The sequence below is a fragment of the Salvelinus alpinus genome, chromosome 18 (assembly GCF_045679555.1).
Source record: "Salvelinus alpinus chromosome 18, SLU_Salpinus.1, whole genome shotgun sequence".
Classification (NCBI taxonomy): domain Eukaryota; kingdom Metazoa; phylum Chordata; class Actinopteri; order Salmoniformes; family Salmonidae; genus Salvelinus; species Salvelinus alpinus.
The window spans coordinates 36,144,979-36,165,671 of NC_092103.1; the positions used below are offsets into that span (position 1 = coordinate 36,144,979).

A 20,693-nucleotide genomic window follows, 5' to 3' on the forward strand; every position below is an offset into this window, starting at 1 on the left:
GCTCAGCACACAAAACATTACATACAGTTACCAGCCAAGTAGATGAGTCACGAATGTCAGAAATAGCAATAAAATTAAATAATAAATAATAATAATAATAAAAATCACTTACCTTTGATCTTCGTATGGTTGCACTCAAGACTCCCAGTTACACAATAAATGTTTGTTTTGTTCGGTAAAGTATATCCAAAAACCTCAATTTTGTTGGAGTGTTTTGTTCAGTAATCCAAAGGCTCAAATGCGGTCACAACAGGCAGACGAAAATTCCAAATAGTACCGGTAAAGTTCGTAGAAACATGTCAAACGATGTTTATAATCAATCCTCAGGTTTTTAGCCTAAATTATCGATAATATTTCAACCGGACAATAGCGGCGTCAATATAAAATAAAAACAAGAAAGGTGCGCTCTCGGTCGTGTGCAGCAAACAGCTCTGGGGACATCCCACTATCCACTCACTCAAAGTTGTCATTCTCCCTAATTTCTCAGAATAAAAGCCTGAAACAATGTCTAAAGACTGTTCACAACTAGTGGAAGCCATAGGGAATGTAATCTGGGTCCTATCCCTTTAAATGGTGGATAGGCTTTCATTGGAAAAAGAGTCATTTCAAAATAATGGCACTTCCTGGATTGATTTTCATCAGGTTTTCGCTTGCCATTTCAGTTCTGTTATACTCACAGACATTATTCAAACAGTTTTAGAACCTTTGGAGTGTTTTCTAACCAAATCAAATATGCATATCCTAGCTTCTGGGCCTGAGTAGCAGGCAGTTTTACTTTGGGCACGCTTTTCATCTGGAGGTGAAAATAGTGCCCCCTACCCTAGTGAGGTTAATAGGAATGAATAACCCAACCTGAGTTAAACATGTGGGGTACATCTGTGTGCAGTGGCCTTTAGTTTGATGGAGCCACTCCAGGCGTGACACATGGTTTTATTAAATGTCATATTACAAAATACATTGAGTTGGTAGAAGGTATGTTAACTTCCTATGCATTTCTGTAATCTTATGTAATACCATGTTATGTATTACTATTTTATTTTGTAGGGAAGCAGACGCTCACGTGGTGTGGCTAGCAATGTTGTCTATGAGGATATGAGTTCTCTGGTCACTCTCCTGCATTCAGAAGTGGGACAGGCATTGCGTGTGCATGACAGCACATTTCTCTGGTTCATCCCCTTTGTGAAATCTGTTATGGACCTTGACGAACACAGCGTCCTATACATTACTGAGGTTGTCCACTACCTATGTGGGGAGATCAGCACAGACCTCCCGACGCCCCAGGTTTGCATATGTGACAAAGTCACAGAGTTCTTCACTCTTATTCTGGTCCATATCATCGAATTGCACCTGGGGAGTGGCCGCATGAACATGCTCTATTACTGCGCTCCTAAGTGGGTGGGCGTGTTGGTGAAATGTTCCACCCTGCCTGGTGACGCTTTCGTCCATACCTCGGAAGGTCCAGTTTCTCACTCGGTGTCTTCCACATCCTCCTTAAGGGTCAGTGTGCCCCGAAAGGCCTCTACTAGCAGGGCTGTTCCACAGGCATGCATGCATATCATCCGGTCCCTGCTGAAGGAAGGGACCAGGCTGAACCCCAACAGCAAGTGCCACCACTTCCTGAACCGTCTGAACAAGCACCTCAGAGAAGGGCAACAGAGGGAGTGGAAGCTGATTAGGTCGGAGATTCAGGAGCTTCAGATCTGTCTGAAGGACTATGTCAAGATGATGATGAACAGGCCAACCATAAGTACTTCTCCACCTGAACCGCTGAACATTGAGACAGGGCCTGTGGCACCAACCACACCACCACTTCAGTCAAGCAATGACCCCTCGGGACCTAGCAGCTTAGCTGAATTTAACCCTCCTATAAAACGGGAAGGGTTGTGGGATGATGTCGAAGGCAGTACATCTGGTGGTGGGGGTTCTAATGGAGTTCAGAGTGGGTGGGACATAGACCTAGCGTTGCTGAAAAAGGAGCCCCTAACCCCTGAAGAGTTTGTAGAGCCGACTAATGATTCTAGACCAACCCAAGACAACGTAACTTCCTTGAGGGCAGATCCAGAGAAAATACAGGTGATCAAATCCAGACTCGGCCAGCTTATGACCAAGAAGTCCAAGTCTGAGAGAGCCAGGCCCTCTGTAGGGCTCAGTGAATTCGGTAAAGAGAAACCTGAAAATCTGTTGACTAGCCGTAGAGAGGAGGCATCCAACCTCCACGGCATTAGCCGGCCCCCCCCATGCCTCCAAGAATCCGTGGACAATGTGCCCCTCTCTGTTTTAAAAAGTAATCTTAAAGGGAAAGAAGGCTCCAAATCCTCACGAGATCGGAGTAAAGGAAACTCGAGACAATTTGACCGACCACAATCTCCACCAAAGTCAACTTCTGATGTAATTGTTATATCTGATGACGAGGCTACATTAGATGTTGTTAGAGCAAGAAGTACTGAGAGTTTTTCTGAGACCTCCCAAATAAAAAATGAACCAGATGCCTCTGACCAGAATCCTAGTCCCTGGCGTGATTACGATGGAGACATGAGTGAGTCTCAGGTGTTTGAATTTGAAACACAGGAAGATATGGCCTCTGCCTGGTCCAACAGAGATTCGGAAAGTAACATACCACCCGAAAAGCTCAAAGAAAATAGCCCTGTCAGTCCAACTTCAAGAGAGCCTTTATCAAGCTGGGAATGTGATACACAACCGATCTATGACGAGGATATTGAAAGAGCCTGTCAGCAGGTTGAGAAGGAGCTTGAGAAGCCTAAGACCCCACCTCAAGGGCTCAAACGGGCCATTGTTGTCAAAAAAAGAAATCTTCTTGTTGATGCAAAACCATTGGCCTCCAAGTGCCTGAGCAAGAAACCTACGGTGGTAGAAAAACTAATCAAAGAGCCTGTGAAGGATGCGACCCATGCAGTCACACCGCCATTGAGAAATTGCAGTTCAACGGTACGTTCAAACAGACTGGACACTGAGACACACTTTTCCTTAACCACATCAGCCATCTCACGCAAAACGTCATTAACTCCAGCCATTGTCCCTCCTAAAAAAGTCAGAAAAGCCACAGAGCCTGTGTCCACAGCTGAGAAGCTTGGCCTTAAGAAGAAGGTGCGAAAGGCCTTTGATCTCTCCCAGGGATCACGTGATATTGTTGGTGATCTGAGGCACCACGGCGCTACAGTCAATGTCCCACAGGCCAAGAAGCCTACCCGACAGACCAAGAGGTCGAAGGTGACCTTCCCTCAGAAGAGAGTGGTCAAAGGGAGTAACAATAAGCTGTTCCAGTTCTTCAGGCAGAGCAAGCAGGCATTGGGAGCTGGAATCTCTGCAAAGGCAGAGCCAATGAAGAGAAATCCAAAAAAGATTGATGAAATTCAAACTCCCAGTTTTGTTACAGAGGAGGACGATGAAGATGAGGACCTGCAGTGTTCCCAGCTAGATCCTACCCGTCATGAGGAACAGCTGACGGTCAATTGCAGCTCTCAAAGAGCCAATGAGAACAAACCAGCATCCTCCAATACAGTGAGTAGTGTGGTGTCCAACATGGACAGGCAGATCTCTCCATACTTTCAAAGGAATGATGATGTCACACCTGGACCTTCTGGTCAAGTCCCCAAAAGCAATGAAGGTGAAGATTATGATGCAGAATGGATGTACCTCACCCAAATGGAGCCAACTGAAATGGAGATGTGCTCGCAGCTGGAGGAGGAGGAAGAAGAGTTATTCTACACACAGCGGGACCCTGTAGACATGGACATTGACGCAGACAGCCAGATGCCCTTTGAGGAAAAAGGAGGATCTTCAGACTGGACTTGGCCTAAACAGGCAAACGAAGGGCAAGAGGCTCCACTTGCCACACAGACTTTTAAGAAACCGCATACTCCGCCACCCTCGCGCTCTAGCTTGACTCAGGATGATGATCGCTTGTTCCTGAAACCAGGAATGTCTCCTATGTCTGTTAAAAAGGCCAAGCCGTCCACCACCAAGATCTACGCAACCTCAAGCTCTAGGAGTGCCTCCTTGGTGCAAGAGATGGAGAGGACTGCCAATGCTCCATTGTCGGCTTCTTCTGCCCCTGCTGGAAGAGGTAGGCCTACCCGGCCAGTTGTGCCTGCCCGGCCAGTTGTGCCAGCACGAAGTCCCTGTGTACGACAACCACCTCCTTATCCAGAGGTTGGTCAGTCTCTTCCACTGAATCGACTCTTATACAAACCCATTGCACCACAACTACCACCTAAACCCAATCCACCAAAACAACCACCACCCAGACCTGAACAAAACATCCCCCGTCCACCTGGCCAGCCCCTCCGCCCTATCCAGCACAGCAACATAGGTTCCACCCCCCAGCCCTCCACCTCCAGGCACTATGGCCCTTCCCGAAGTCAGATGCCCAACCCAGAGTTTGGCTTCAGATTTGACACCAACTACCTAATTCAACACATCCTGAAATGGACCTTTGATATGTTCAGTAACTACAAGCAGTTTGGTATACCCTCTGAGGTATGTGAGTTACCGTTGATGAAAGTAGGCTTCAGCTTCAGCTCTTATGATGAATACTACAAGACCTTTTACCCCCTGCTTCTCACCAACACTTTCGAGGAGGTGAGTAGTCAATTTGTTACGGAATAGATTGTGTAACTCGTAACTCTGCTATGGTGCATTTAGGCTGTAGGCAACTGAGAAGAATGGTCAGTCTAGCATTACAAAGGTATTTGACGTTTTGACAAATTTTAGTTGTGAGTAATGAGTCACAACAGTTTTTAATGGCAATCTCTTGGAGTTGATATTTTCTATTAAGGTCAAATTCTCTTCTCATCAAAGCTTGCAGGTGAATGGCTAAAGAACAAGGAATCAGGAAAGGTGATAACTCAGAATTTAAAAGTTGTCGCACACGAGTACAGCCACAGTGTTTGGAATGTCAGTTTTACAGGTAAGCTTAAGTAACCAATTTTTTTATATTGTTTATGCTAACCATTTAAAAACAACAATGCTTGAAGCTTGCACTAGAATCTACATACTGTAAACAGTTGTTAATTGTGACGTTGTACCAAAGCTGAGCCACGTAACGAACCTATTGTTTTCAGCGAGCATTACTGCCAGTGATGACTCCCGTCAGATGTACCCTAGGGAGGAGGACCTGGTCATTCTGTGGCTGCCCCAGAATACAGGTGCTTACCCATGGCATGAGCAGGGCTTCTTGGATCCCCAAGAACAATTTGGCTATGTGCAGAGATCCAATGTCTGCAACGGAGGCGTGGGTGAGTACATTTGTGTGTAAGAGGCCAGGAAGTGATAGGCTTACTGAGGGAAGGGGATTGTAATTGCTATGGAAAGACAAGTTGAATAGAAAAAAATGTAAATCAACATAAATTCTTAAATTGATAGTATGAGATTTTGGCAATTCATTTATCCTTAACTTCTGCTGTATGCGATTTTATAACTTTAAAAAAAAAAATGGTTCAAGGACATCTGGTGTATAAGAAGCAATTATTGGTGCCATGATTGTCCATTCGGGAAGTATTATTTTGTGGTTTTGATGTCTTCGCTATTAGTCTGCAATGTAGACAATAGTAAAAGTAAAGAAACCCTTGAATGAGTAGGTGTCAACTTTTGACTGGTACTGTATATACCCACAGGGCATTTGGAAAGTATTCAGACCCCTTCACTTTCTCCACGTGTTGTTACATTACAGCCTTATTGTAAAATGTATGAATTCGTTTTTTCCCCCTCAATTCTCACACACTACCCCATAATGACAAAGTAAAAACAGGCTTTTAGAAATATTTGCAGAAGTATTAAAATTAAGCAACTGAAATATTACATTTGCATACGTTTTCAGACCCTTGACTCTGTACTTTGTTGAAGCACCTTTGGCAGCAATTACAGCCTTGTCTTCTTGGTTATGACGCTACAAGCTTGGCACATCTGTGTTTGGGAAGTTTCTCCCATTCTTCTCCGCAGATCATTTCAAGCTATGTCAGGTTGGATGGGTAGCGTCACTGCACAGTTATGTTCAGGTCTCCCCAGAGATGTTCGATAGGGTTCAAGTCTGGGCTCTGGCTGGGCCACTCAAGGACATTCAGAGACAACCTGAAGCTACTTGTGTGTTGTCTTGGCTGTGTTCTTAGGGTCATTTTCCTGTTGGATGGTAAGCCTTCGCCCCAGTCTGAGGTGCTGAGCACTCTAGAGCAGGTTTTCATCAAGGATCTCGCTGTACTTTGATCCGTTCATCTTGGCCTCGATCCTGACTCGTCTCCCAGTCCCTGATGCTGAAAAACATTCCCACAGCATGATGATGCTGCAACCACCATGCTTCACCATAGGGATGGTATTGGCCAGGTGATGAGCGGTGCCTGGTTTCCTCCAGACGTGGCGCTTGCATTCAGAGTTCAATCTTGGTTTCATCAGACCAGAGAATCTTGTTTCTCATGGTCAGAGTCCTTTAGGTGCCTTTTGGTAAACACCAAGCGGGCTATCGTGCCATTTACTGAGTGTCTTCTGTCTGGCCACTCTACCATATAGGCCTGATTGGAGGTGGGCTGCTGAGATGGTTGTCCTCCTGGAAGGTTCTCTCATCTCCACAGACGAGCTCTGTCAGTGACCATCAGGTTATTGGTCGCCTCCCTGACCAAGGCCCTTGTCCTCCGATTGCTCAGTTTTGCCAGGTGGCTAGCTCTAGGAAGAGCTCCGGCGCATCCTGTTGATCATCTTTGATGTTTCTACAACTTTTTTTAAATTATTTTTTTAAATTTTATCCCCTTTTCTCCCCATTTTTTCGTGGTATCCAATCGCTAGTAATTACTATCTTGTCTCATCGCTACAACTCCCGTACGGGCTCGGGTGAGACGAAGGTCGAAAGCCACGCGTCCTCCGAAGCACAACCCAACCAAGCCGCACTGCTTAACACAGCGCGCCTCCAACCCGGAAGCCAGCCGCACCAATGTGTCTGAGGAAACACCGTGCACCTGGCCCCCTTGGTTAGCGCGCACTGCGCCCGGCCCGGCCCGCCACAGGAGTCGCTGGAGCGCGATGAGACAAGGATATCCCTACCGGCCAAACCCTCCCTAACCCGGACGACGCTAGCCCAATTGTGCGTCGCCCCACGGACCTCCCGGTCGCGGCAGGCTGCGACAGAGCCTGGGCGCGAACCCAGAGACTCTGGTGGCGCAGCTAGCACTGCGATGCAGTGCCCTAGACCACTGCGCCACCCGGGAGGCCGATGTTTCTACAACTTGATTGGAATCCACCTGTGGTAAATTCAATTGATAGGACATGATTTGGAAAATCACACATCTGTCTGTATAAGGTCCCACAGTTGGCAGTGAATGTCAGAGAAAAAAACAAGCGATGAGGTCGAAGGAATTATCCGTAGAGCACTGAGACAGGATTGTGTCGAGGCACACATCTGGGAAAGAGTACCAAAACTTTGCTTCAGCATTGAAGGTCCCCAAGTACACAGTGGCCTCATCATTCTTAAATGGAAGAACCACTAAGACTCTTCCTACAGATAGCCGCCCGGCCAAAATGAGTAATCGGAGGACAAGGGCAGGGAGGTGACGAAGAACCCGATGGTCACTCCTTCTGGAAGATTCTCCGCAGCACTCCACCAATCAGGCCTTTATGGTAGAGTGGCCAGACGGAAGCCACTCCTCAGTAAATGGCACATGACAGCCGCTTGGAGTTTGCCAAAAGGCACCGAAAGGACTCCGACCTTGATAAACAAGATTCTCTGGTCTGAAATCAGAATCGAACTCCTTGATCTGAATGACAAGCGTCACGTCTGGAGTAAACCTGGCACCATCCCTACGGTGAAGCATTGTGGCGGCAGCATCATGCTGTGGGGATGTTTTTCAGCTGCAGAGACTGGGAGATTCTTCAGGATCGAGGGAAAGATGAATGGAGGAAAATACAGAGATCCTTGATAACCTGCTCCAGAGCGCTCATGACTTCAGACTGGGGCAAAGGTTCGCCTTCCAACAGGACAATGACCCTAAGCACACAGGCAAGACAACGCAGGAGTGGCTTCGGGACTCAAAAGTCTCAATGTCCTTTAGTGGCCTGGCCCCAGCCCGGACTTCAAATTTATTTATATAGCCCTTCGTACATCAGCTGATATCTCAAAGTGCTGTACAGAAACCCAGCCTAAAACCCCAAACAGCAAGCAATGCAGGTGTAGAAGCACGGTGGCTGGGAGAAACTCCCTAGAAAGGCCAAAACCTAGGAAGAAACCTAGAGGAACCAGGCTATTAGGGGTGGCCAGTCCTCTTCTGGCTGTGCCGGGTGGAGATTGTAACAGAACATGGCCAAGATGTTCAAATGTTCATAAATGACCAGCATGGTCAAATAATAATCACAGTAGTTGTCGAGGGTGCAGGAAGTCAGCACCTCAGGAGTAAATGTCAGTTGGCTTTTCATAGCCGATCATTCAGAGTATCTCTACCGCTCCTGCGTTCTCTAGAGAGTTGAAAACAGCAGGTCTGGGACAGGTAGCACATCCGGTGAACAGGTCAGGGTTCCATAGCCGCAGGCAGAACAGTTGAAACTGGAGCAGCAGCACGGCCAGGTGGACTGGGGACAGCAAGGAGTCGTCATGCCAGGTAGACCTGAGGCATGGTCCTAGGGCTCAGGTCCTCCAAGAGAGAGAATGAAAGAGAGAATTAAAGAGAGCATACTTAAATTCACACAGGACACCGGATAAGACAGGAGAAGTACTCCAGATATAACAAACTGACCCTAGCCCCCCGACACAAACTACTGCAGCATAAATACTGGAGGCTGAGACAGGAGGGGTCAGGAGACACTGTGGCCCCATCCGATGATACCCCCGGACAGGGCCAAACAGGAAGAATACTTGAACCCGAGAGAACTGAAAATACAGTTGAAGTCGGACGTTTACATATACTTAGTTTGGAGTCAGTAAGACTTGTTTTTCAACCACTCCACAAATTTCTTGTCAACCTCTCTGGGATATGTGGGACGGTAGCGTCCCACCTGGCCAACATCCGGTGAAAATGCAGAGCGCCAAATTCAAATAAATTACTATAAAAATTCAACTTTCATGAAATCACACATTCAATATACCAAATTATAGCTACACTTGTTGTTAATCCAGCCAACGTGTCATATTTCAAAAATGCTTTACGGCGAAAGCGAACAATGCTATTATCTGAGCATAGCACCCCAGCTAACAATCACAGACCATTATATTTCAACCCTCCCGGCGCGACACAAAACGCAGAAATAAAAATATAATTCATGCTTTACCTTTGACAAACTTCTTCTGTTGGCACTCCAATATGTCTCATAAACATCACAAATGGTCCTTTTGTTCGATTAATTCCGTCAATATATATCCAAAATGTCCATTTATTTGGCACGTTTGATCCAGAAAAGCACAGGTTCCAACTTGTACAACGTGACTACAAAATTTCTCAAAAGTTACCTGTAGGCTTTGTCCAAACATTTCCAACTACTTTTGTAATACAACTTTGGGTATTTTTTTTATTTTTTATTATTATTATTTTTATTTTTATTTTTCTTTGCTGCCCTTCAGGCCAGTGCCCAACTCTGAACCTGATGATAAAGACCCTGGGGAATGTGACGTTGGCGAACAAGCAGGCAGTGCGCTGTGATGTGGTGGGCTCCCTGGTCAGCACCTTGAGGGAGTTCAGGGCAATCTGTCTGCTCAATGGCAGCTCTATGCTCAAGCCCCTCCTGGCCCCACATGTCTCCTACTTCCAACCTGGCCCGGAGGTCATCCCCAGCCTCAACCTGCCTGTAAGAAACCTTTTGAGTAGGGAGTGTTTGGGGTTTTAAAAGGAAAGTTATTCCTTTGTGGAACTATTGGATAACCAAGTACTGAGGATTTGTGACTTTACTTTTAAGTCTGACATGACTAATTGTTTTTGTTTAATTTGAGGTGGCCCTTACATGTGTAAAAATGGCCTTGTATACATGTAAACAGTATGTCTGTATGATGTGTTTGCCCAGGATTATAACCTAGACCAGGTGAGGGCGGTGAGAACCGGTTTGTCCGTCATCAGGAACCAGCAACTCGCCCCAAAAATCTGCCTGATACACGGACCCCCAGGAACGGGAAAGAGCAAAACCATCGTGGGCCTGCTGCAAAAGCTGTTCTCTGAGGTACGCTGTTTGCTTTGTTTCTGGACACTGTGTTTTGTTGTTCAACCCTGGGCTAAGGTCATTAGACACAAGGAGACATTTTCAAGAACAAATTAACTTTTCTTTTGCTCTAGTGTTTTTTAGTGTTTCTTTTTCTTTCCTATTGCACAACCTTGGCTTAAAGGCATTGTGAAATTCTAACTTTCATATAATTCCCAGTGTTCCCCTCATTCTCATAACCATCTCCAGGGAGTACAGAGCATGGCTCCTCCAGGGAGCAGGCAATCTGAACCCCGCCGCATGAGGGTCCTCCTGTGTGCCCCGTCCAACGCTGCCATCGACAACCTGATGAAGAAGATTATCCCAGTTTTCAAGGAGAAGTGCAAGAACATCCAGGGTACGCTACCTCAACTATGGAAATCCTCAAAAATTGGTGAACTGTGAATAGATGAATGAAATATGCCTATTTGGAAAAATTAAATGGGTAAAAAGTTACAAGGCAATTGAACCACAAATGATTGTTTCACGGAACTGATATGGTGAAGTTGACATTGTCCTGGATGGCTTTCTTAAAGGTAACTGTGGGGACATCAATCTGGTGAGGCTTGGGAACGAAAGGACCATCTCCAAGAATTTAAAACCTTTTAGCCTGGACAGTCAGGTGAAAAACAAAACACGTGAGTCTGGAGAGCGTGCGCGGGCACAAGTATGCATGCACCTTCCTCAAATCACCTCAATAAAAAAACACGTGTTTTGTCCCTTTTCACCTGCAGAAAAAGCCCAAATGTCACAGGAACCAGACATCCACCGGCACAGAGCACAGCTGGACGAGAGCATAGACAAGATCTCCAAGATGTTGCCAAAACTGCAAAAGAAAGAGGAAATGGTACATGCATGCTTCCCCCAGCAGAGGCTACCAGAAGGCTGGCCACACCTACAGTTACCCAAATCTCCTGTTCTACTCTGTGGGCTCTTACTTTAATTATGGGCCTCTGTTCAGACGCGTTTACAGTCGACATGGGTTTGAATCCAACCCACTGCCCTTTCACTCACCCTCTTTCAATCTCCCCTATCTTTCCAACACTATCTCTTCAATTAGAAATGGCAAAAGGAGTGGGATTGCCCCACTCCTTAAAATACCTTTAAAAATATGATGGAATGGCATGTTTTTACATTTTTCTGCTTTTCATGATTTCTCTCTTCCTGCGTCTTCCATTGGCTGGTGTGTAGTACCATGAGCTGGCAATGCAGAAGTCCAGACTGCTCCAAGAGAGACAGAAACTCAGCTCCCAACTCAAACAAGTAAGGCCCTCAATCACATGACCATTATATACACTACATGTCAAAAGATTTAGAACACCTACTCATTCAAGGGTTTTTCTTGGTTTACGATTCTCTACATTGTAGAATAATAGTGAAGATATCAACACTATGAAATAACACATATGGAATCATGTAGTAACCAAAAAAGTGTTCAATCAAAATATATTTGAGTTTCTTCAAATAGCCACCCTTTGCCTTGATGACAGCTTTGCACACTCTTGGCTTTCTCAACCAGATTCATGAGGTAGTCACCTGAAATGCATTTCAGTTAACAGGTGTGCCTTAAAAGTTTGTGGAATTTCTTTCTTTCTTAATGCGTTTGAGCCAATCAGTTGTGTTGTGACAAGGTGGGGGGGTATTCAAAAGATAGTCCAATTTGGTAAAAGACCAAGTGCTTATTTGAGATGTTCCTTCCATAATATGGAAAGTTGAATGACAGTCCTTTAAGACATGGAGGTCAATCAATGTGGAAAATTTCAAGAACTTTGAAAGTTTCTTGAAGTGAAGTTGCAGAAACCATCAAGCGCTATGATGAAACTGGATCTCACGAGGACCGCCTCAGAAATGGAAGACCCAGAGTTCCTCTGCTGCAGAGGATAAGTTCATTAAAGTTCCCAGCCTTAGAAATTGCAGGTTAAATAAATGCTTCAGAGTTCAAGTAACAGACACATCTCAACATCAACTGTTCAGAGGAGACTGCGTGAATCAGGCCTAAATGGTCGAATTGATGCAAAGGAACCTCTACTGAAGGACACCAATAAGAAGAGTCTTGCTTGGGCCAAGAACCACGTGCCGTGGACGTTAGACCGGTGGGAATTTGTCCTTTGGTCTAGAGTACAAATTGGAGATTATTGGTTCCAACCGCCGTGTCTTTGTGAGATGCGGTGCGGGTGAATGGATGGTCTCCGCATGTGTATTTCCCACCGTAAAGCATGGAGGATGTGTGGGTGTGCTTTGCTGGTGACACTCTGTGATTTGATTTAGAATTCAAGGCACACTTAACCAGCATGGCTACCACAGCATTCTGAAGCAATACGCCATCCCATGTGGTTTGCGCCTAGTGGGGCTATCGTTTTGGTTTTCAACAGGACAATGACCCAACACACCTCCAGGCTGTGTAAGGGCTATTTTACCAAGGAGAGTGGAGTGATGCATCAGATGACCTGGCCTCCACAATCCCCCGACCTCAACAAAATTGACATGGTTTGGGCTGAGTCGGTCCGCAGAGTGAAGGAAAAGCAGCCAAGTGCTCAGCATATGTGGGAACTCCTTCAAGAATGTTGGAATAGCATTCCAGGTGAAACTGGTTGAGAGAATGCCAAGCGTATGTAAAGCTGTCATCAAGGCAAAGGGTGGCTACTTTGAAGATTCATCAAAAAATATATATTTAAAAAAAAGTTCCATGTGTTATTTCATAGTTTTGATGTCTATTATTCTACAATGTAGAAAATAGTATAAAATAAAGAAAAACCCTTGAATGAGTAGGTGTTCTAAATATTATGACCGGTAGTGTACAGAGATGATGACCTTAGCAACTTTGTCATGTGTATAAGGGCTCATTAGATGAGTTATTAAGGATGGATTAAAGAAAGGAGAAACAAAGCTTTGATGGGAAAGACTTCTAGTTAGAAATGCTTCTTTCTCTCTCATAACCCTCATGCTTTCTCTTCCCTCTTTCTGTCGAACTCGTTCTCTACATTTTTCTCTTCTTCCTCCCATTATCAGTCTCGCAGTAAGACGCAGGAAACCCAGGCCCAGGTACTGCAGGATGCCCATGTGGTCTGCTGCACCTTGAGCACCAGCGGCAGCACCATCCTGGAGTCGGCGTTCCGGCGCCTGGGACACAAGCCCTTTATCTGCATCATCGTGGACGAGGTCAGATTTTGGAGCTCCTATACTTTGGCTGCATTTCAATAGTTGTTCCATCTACCAAAGTGGTCCTGGAGACTCACGGTGTGCAAGCGCACTAGGCTGCTGCAGCACCCATAACTCACGTTGGTGCCACAAATGAGAAGCAGAAAATATTTTGTGCTGTTTTTGGACATTGATTAGCGATTATCAAGGACTTTCACACAGAGATACCAAAATATGTGTGGAGGCTACAAAAGAACTTCATAGGCTAATTATCTGATTATGGGGTTTGAATAACACGAGGTACAAAATCATTGCTAGCTCTTAAAGGGGCAGTAGCCTTTGGTAGTACAATTTTCAATATCAGCATAATTTAATCTGTAGTTATTCTTTTATCATGTTACCAATAATATTTACATGTAAATGTTCTTGATTATAATCGTTATATCTTTTAACTAAATGCTGTCATTTAGCTTCCAAAATGTAAGTAGGTACAGAGCATTCAGAAATTATTCAGAACCGTTGACTTTTTCCACATTTTGTTACGTTTTCAGCCTTATTCTAAAATGAATGAAATAAGAATGTTCCTCAATCTACACACAATATCCCATAGCGAGAACAGGTTTGTAGAAATTTTTGCAAATGTATTAAAAATAATAATAATCCCTTATTTACGTAAGTATTCAGACGCTTTATTATGAGACTTGAAATTGAGCTTAGGGGCACCCTGTTTCCATTGATCATCCTTGATGTTTCTACAACTTGGAGTCCACTTGTGGTAAATTCTATTGATTGGACATGATTTGGAAATGCAAACAACTGTCTATCAAATGTATTTATATAGCCCTTCTTATATCAGATGAAATATCAAAGTGCTGTACAGAAACCCAGCCTAAAACCCCAAACAGCAAGCAATGCAGGTATAGAAGCACAGTGGCTGGGAAAAACTCCCTAGAAAGGCCAAAACCTAGGAAGAAACCTAGAGAGGAACCAGGCTATGAGGGGTGGCCAGTCCTCTTCTGGCTGTGCCGGGTGGAGATTGTAACAGAACATGGCCAAGATGTTCAAATGTTCTTAAATGACCAGCATGGTCAAATAATAATAATAATAATCACAGTAGTTGTCGAGGGTGCAGCAAGTCAGCACCTCAGGAGTAAATGTCAGTTGGCTTTTCATAGCCGATCATTCAGAGTATCTCTACCGCTCCTGCGGTCTCTAGAGAGTTGAAAACAGCAGGTCTGGGACAGGTAGCACATCCGGTGAACAGGTCAGGGTTCCATAGCCGCAGGCAGAACAGTTGAAACTGGAGCAGCAGCACGGCCAGGTGGACTGGGGACAGCAAGGAGTCGTCATGCCAGGTAGTCCTGAGGCATGGTCCTAGGGCTCAGGTCCTCCGAGAGAGAAAGAGAGAATTAGAGAAAGCATACTTAAATTCACACAGGACACCGGATAAGACAGGAGAAGTACTCCAGATATAACAGACTGACCTAGCCCCCCGACACACAAACTACTGCAGCATAAATACTGGCGGCTGAGACAGGAGGGGTCAGGAGGTCCATATAAGGTCCAACAGATGACAGTGCTTGTTAGAGCATAAACCAAGCCATGAGGTCGAAGGAATTGTCTGTAGAGCTCCGAGACAGGATTGTGTCGATGCACAGATCTGGGGAAGGGTACCAAAACATTTCTGCCGCATTGAAGGTCCCCAAGAACACAATGGCCTCCATCATTCTTAGCTGGAAGCAGTTTGGAACCACCAAGACTCTTCCTAGAGCTGGCCGCCCAGCCAAACTGAGCACTCGGGGGAGAAGGGCCTTAGTCAGGGAGGTGACCAAGCCCAGCCCTTCTGTTCTGAAGAAGCCAAGATTGTGGTCTTTGGCCTGAATGCCAAGTGTCACGCCTGGAGGAAACATCATGCTGTGGGGATGTTTTTTGGTGTCAGGGACTGGGAGACTAGTCAGGATCGAGGGAAAGATGAACAGAGAAAAGTACAGAGATCCTTGATTTAAAAACCTGATCCAGAGCACTCAGGACCTCAGACTGGGGCAAAGGTTCACCTTCCAACAGGACAACGACCCTAAGCACACAGCCAAGACAACGCAGGAGTGGCTTCGGGACAAGTCTCAATGTCTTTGATCCCGGACTTGAACCCCATCCAATATCTCAGGAGTGGCCATGAAAATGGCTGTGCAGACCCTTCACATGCAACCTGACAGCTTGAGAGGATCTGCGGAGAAGAATGGGAGAAACTCTCCAAATACAGGTGTGCCAAGCTTGTAGCGTCATACCCAAGAATACTAGGCTGTATTTGCTGCCAAAGGTGCTTTAACAAAGTACTGAGTAAAGGGTCTGAATACTTATGTAAATGTGATATTTCAGTTTAATTTAATACATTTGCAAAAAATCTACCTGTTTTTGCTTTGTCATTGTTGTGTGTAGATTGAGGCGGGGAGAAACACTTCCAATCAATTTTAGATTAAGGCTGTAATGTAACAATGTGGAAAAAGTCAAGGGGTCTGAATATTTTTCGAATGAACTTTGTGAAAACACCTTCACACTGCCTCAGTATGAATGTGAGAAACCAAGAGCATTTTCCCCCAACACATTTCTGTGTGGTGCAGGCAGGGCAGGCCACCGAGACGGAGACTCTCATCCCTATGCGCTACCAGTGCAACGCCCTCATCCTGGTGGGAGACCCCCATCAGCTGCCCCCCACGGTTATCTCCCAGGTACTGCAGCTCACTGTCACTACCTGAAAATACACCTGCAAGAGATTTCAATTTAACTTGGCAAATCAGTTCAGAACAAATTCTTATTTACAATGACGGCCTACTGGGGAACACTGCCTTGTTCCGGGGCAGAAGGACAGATTTTTACCTTGTCAGTGGTTACTGGCCCAACGCTCTGACCACTAGGCTACCTGCCACCCCTATTCTTACTCATGTGAGTCTTTCAACACTTCTCAGGTCAATGATTCTGACTGATGATGAAACAGTAACTGTGTATTTTCATTGTGTTCCCCTGGCTGTTTGTTTCTCCCCATATATAGATATACAATACTAGTCAAAGGTTTGGACAACTACTCATTCAAGGGTTTTTCTTTATTTTTACTATTTTCTACATCGTCGAAAAATAGTGAATACATCAAAACTATGAAATAACACATGGAATCATATAGTAACCAAAAAAGTGTTAAACAAATCAACATATATTTTATATTTGCGGTTCTTCAATGTAACCACCCTTTTCCTTGACAGCTTTGCTTTCTCTCAGCCAGCTTTACGAGGTAGTCACCTGGAATGCTTTCCCAACATTCTTGAAGGAGTTCCTACATGCTGAGCACCTGTTGGCTGCTTTACCTTCATTCTGCGGTCCAACTCAACCCAAACCATCTGAATTGGATTGAGGCCAGGTCATCTGATGCAACACTCCATCACTCTCCTTCTTGGTCAAATAGTGATTTTCTTTGCAGCAATTTGACCATGAAGGCCTGACTCAGTCTCCTCTGAACAGTTGATGATTGTTACTTAAACTCTGAAGCATTTATTTGGTCTGCAATTTCTGAGGCTGGTAACTTTAATGAACTCATCCTCTGCAGTAGAAGTAACTCTGGGTCTTCCTTTCCTGTGGCGGTCCTCATGAGAGCCAGTTTCATCATAGTGCTTGATGGTTTTTGCAAGTGCGCTTAAACTTGCAACGTTTTGGAAATTGTCCGCGTTGACTGACCCTCATGTCTTAAAGTGATGATGGAATGTCATTTCTCTTTGCTTATTTGAGCTGTTCTTACCATAATAAGGACTGGGTATTTTACCAAATAGGGATATCTTCTGTATACCACCCCTACAACACAACTGATTGGCTCAAACGCATTAAGAAGGAATGAAATTCCACAAATTAACTTTTAACAAGGCACACCTGTTAATTGAAATGCATTCCAGGTGACTACCTCATGACTCTGGTTGAGAGAAGACCAAGAGTGTGCCAAGCTGTCATCAAGGCAAAGGGTGGTTGATTTTGAAGAATCTCAAATATATTTTGATTGAACACTTTTGGTTACTGCACGATTCCGTATGTGTTATTTCGTAGTTTTGATGTCTTCACTATTTTTCTAAAATGTAGAAAATAGTAAAAATAAAGAAACCCTCCAATGAGTATGTGTCAACTTTTGACTGGTACTGTACATTAACCTCTCTAGGCTAGATGGGACACTACCGTCCCACCTGACCAACATCCTGTGAAATGGCAGAGCTCCAAATTCAAATTAAATTACTAAAAATATTAAACTTTAATGAATTCACGCATGCAATACACCAAATTATAGCTACACTTGTTGTTAATCCAGCCAACGTGTCACATTTCAAAAAGGCATTACGGAGAAAGCAAACCATGCTATTTTCTGAGGACAGCACCCCATCAAACAAACACAGACAATCATATTTCATCCCGCCAGGCGGGACACGAAACTCAGAAATAAAGATATAATTCATGCCTTACCTTTGACGAGCTTCTTCTGTTGGCACTCCAATATGTCCCATAAACATCACAAATGGTCCTTTTGTTCGATTAATTCCGTCGTTATATATCCAAAATGTCCATTTATTTGGCGCGTTTGATCCAGAAACACACCGGTTCCAAATCGCGCAACATGACTACAAAATATCTCATAAGTTACCTGTAATCTTTGTCCAAACATTTCAACTTTCCTAATACAACTTTAGGTATTTTTTTATGTAAATAATCAGCGTTCAAACGGTGTGCTTTTCAGGTCGTGCGCCTCTATCAAACAATACACTTCCCTCGAGCCTCATTCTGAACAGGGCTACTTCATTTCTCAAAGGAAAAAAATCAACCAATTTCTTAAGACTGTTGGCATCCAGTGGAAGCGATAGGAACGGCAAGCAACTGCCTTTGAAATCTAGAATCCCAATGAAAACCCATTGAAAAGAGTGACCACTTTTTTTTTTTTTTTCTGGATGGTTTGTCCTCGGGGTTTCGCCTGCCAAATAAGTTCTGTTATACTCAGACATCATTGAAACAGTTTTAGAACCTTTGGAGTGTTTTCTATCCAAATCTACTAATAATATGCATATCCTAGCTTCTGGGCCTGAGTAGCAGGCAGTTTACTTTGGGCACGCTTTTCATCTGGACGTGAAAATACTGCCCCCTATCCCAAAGACGTTAAAAGCATTAGTGTTAGGTAGATTAAGTGTTCCATTTAAATGTATGATTTTTCTTCTGTCAGAAAGCAAAGGAGTTGAAGTACGGCCAGTCCCTGATGGCTCGGCTGGTGAGGAACCTAGATGACTACTGTAAGGAGAACAAGAAGCCCAGCCCTGTGGTCTTCCTTAGCTGCCAGTACCGCATGCACCCCGAAATCTGCGAGTTCCCCTCCAAGCACATCTACCGCAAGGCCCTTAAAACTGACAGGTACGTTCCCTCCCTGCCCACGCCTTTAAAACACACAGACTTGATTCAGTAGGAATGAATGGTCTAGTTATTGTTTTCATGTTCCTAAAGCTGGAGCGATTGTGAGCAAATATTTAATTCCAACGTAATGCACCTGTCATTGAACACAATTTCTTTGAGTGTAGTGGTGTACACAGTGCTGCATTATTAATGGTGACTGTTCCTATTTCTGAAGTAAATCTCATTTTTTAAATGGTAATGTTATGGAAGTTTCCAGACACTTTTTAAATTGTAAATTCTTGTTTTTGAGAAACTTACCCCAGCCGCAATTCACTTAGTCATTGTGCAGTATCAGGGCATGCAAAATACATTTTTGAAACTGACACACTCAGTATAGTGATGTAGGTCTTTAATGTTGTACACATATAGTGGCTTGTGAAAGTATTCACCCCCTTTGCCATTTTTCCTATTTTGTTGCCTTACAACCTAGAACTAAATTAGATTTTTTCTTAAATCATTTGATTTACTCAACATGCCTACCATTTTGAAGATGCAAAATATTTTTTATTGTGGAACAAACAAGAAATAAGACAAAAAAACGGAACTTGAGCGTGCATAACTAATCAACCCCCCCCCCCCCCCCATAAAAAAGTAAATACTTTGTAGAGCCACCTTTTGCAGCAGTTACAGCTGCAAGTCTCTTGGGGTATGTCTCTATAAGCTTGGCACAGCTAGCCACTGTGATTTTTGTCCGTTCTTCAAGGCAAAACTGCTTCAGCTCCTTCAAGTTGGATAGGTTCCGCTGGTGTACAACAATCTTTAAGTCATACCACAGATTCTCAATTGAATTGAGGTCTGGGCTTTGACTAGGCCATTCCAAGACATTTAAATGTATCCCCTTAAACCACTCACGTGTTGCTTTAGCAGTATGCTTAGGGTCATTGTCCTGCTGGAAGGTGAACCTCCGTCCCAGTCTCGAATCTCTGGAAGACTGAAACAGGTTTCCCTCAAGAATTTCCCTGTATTTAGCGCCATACATCATTCCTTCAATTCTGATCAGTTTCCCAGTCCCTACCAATGGAAAACATCCCCACAGCACGATGCTGCCACCACCGTGCTTCACTGGGGATGCTGTTCTTGGGTGATGAGAGGTGTTGGATTTGCGCCAGACATAGCGTTTTCCTTGATGGCCAAAAAGCTAAATTTTAGTCTCATCTGACCATTCTTCCATATGTTTGGGGAGTCTCCCACATTCCTTTTGTAGAACACCAAATGTGTTTGCTTATTTTTTTTCTGGCCACTCTTCCGTAAAGCCCAGCTCTGTGGAGTGTACGGCTTAAAGTGGTCCTGTGGACAGATCCTCCAATCTCCGCTGTGGCGCTTTGCAGCTCCTTCAGGGTTATCTTTGGTCTCTTTGTTGCCTCTGATTAATGCCATCCTTTCCTGGTCTGAGTTTTGGTGGGTGGTCCTCTCTTGGCAGGTTTGTTGTGGTGGTGCCAAATTCTTTCCATTTTTTAATAATGGATTTAATGGTGCGCCGTAGGATGTTCAGTTTCTGATTATTTTTTTTAAAGATTATTTTTTTAAGAACCTAACCCTGACTTGTACTTGTCCACAACTTTGTCCCTGACCTGTTTGGAGAGTTCCTTGGTCTTCATAGTGCAGCTTGCTAGGTGGTGCCCCTTGTTTAGTGGTGTTGCAGACATTGGGGCCTTTCAGAACAGGTGTGTGTGTATATATACTGAGATCATGTGACAGATCATGTGACACTTAGATTGCACACAGGTGGACTTTATTTAACTAATTTATGTGACTTCTGAAGGTAATTAGTTGCGACAGGTCTTATTAGGGGCTTCATAGCAAAAGTGGTGAATACATATGCATCACCACTTTTCAGTTGACGTTAACCTGTTTATCCACTTGTCCTTCAGACAAGGTGACTGAAAATGTTGTTTGATGCAAGAAACCACTTAACAAAATAAATGCATTATTAT

At 44.3% G+C, this 20,693-nt stretch overlaps 1 protein-coding gene across 5 annotated transcripts in view; it reads left to right on the forward strand.

The window, feature by feature from the left end:
• The window catches only part of setx (senataxin), a 58,223-nt gene that overhangs the window by 21,663 nt on the left and 15,867 nt on the right, over positions 1 to 20,693 (forward strand). For 2 of the 5 annotated variants that reach the window (XM_071351788.1, XM_071351784.1), the window contains exons 9-20: positions 1,045 to 4,599; positions 4,819 to 4,927; positions 5,082 to 5,255; positions 9,551 to 9,774; positions 9,988 to 10,140; positions 10,339 to 10,516; positions 10,695 to 10,796; positions 10,893 to 11,005; positions 11,350 to 11,421; positions 13,168 to 13,317; positions 15,915 to 16,022; positions 18,536 to 18,720. In XM_071351788.1, the coding sequence (XP_071207889.1) occupies positions 1,045 to 4,599; positions 4,819 to 4,927; positions 5,082 to 5,255; positions 9,551 to 9,774; positions 9,988 to 10,140; positions 10,339 to 10,516; positions 10,695 to 10,796; positions 10,893 to 11,005; positions 11,350 to 11,421; positions 13,168 to 13,317; positions 15,915 to 16,022; positions 18,536 to 18,720 (5,123 nt within the window). The remainder of the gene's footprint in view (positions 1 to 1,044; positions 4,600 to 4,818; positions 4,928 to 5,081; positions 5,256 to 9,550; positions 9,775 to 9,987; positions 10,141 to 10,338; positions 10,517 to 10,694; positions 10,797 to 10,892; positions 11,006 to 11,349; positions 11,422 to 13,167; positions 13,318 to 15,914; positions 16,023 to 18,535; positions 18,721 to 20,693) is intronic. The other 3 variants (XM_071351785.1, XM_071351787.1, XM_071351786.1) reach the window with 3 other exon arrangements.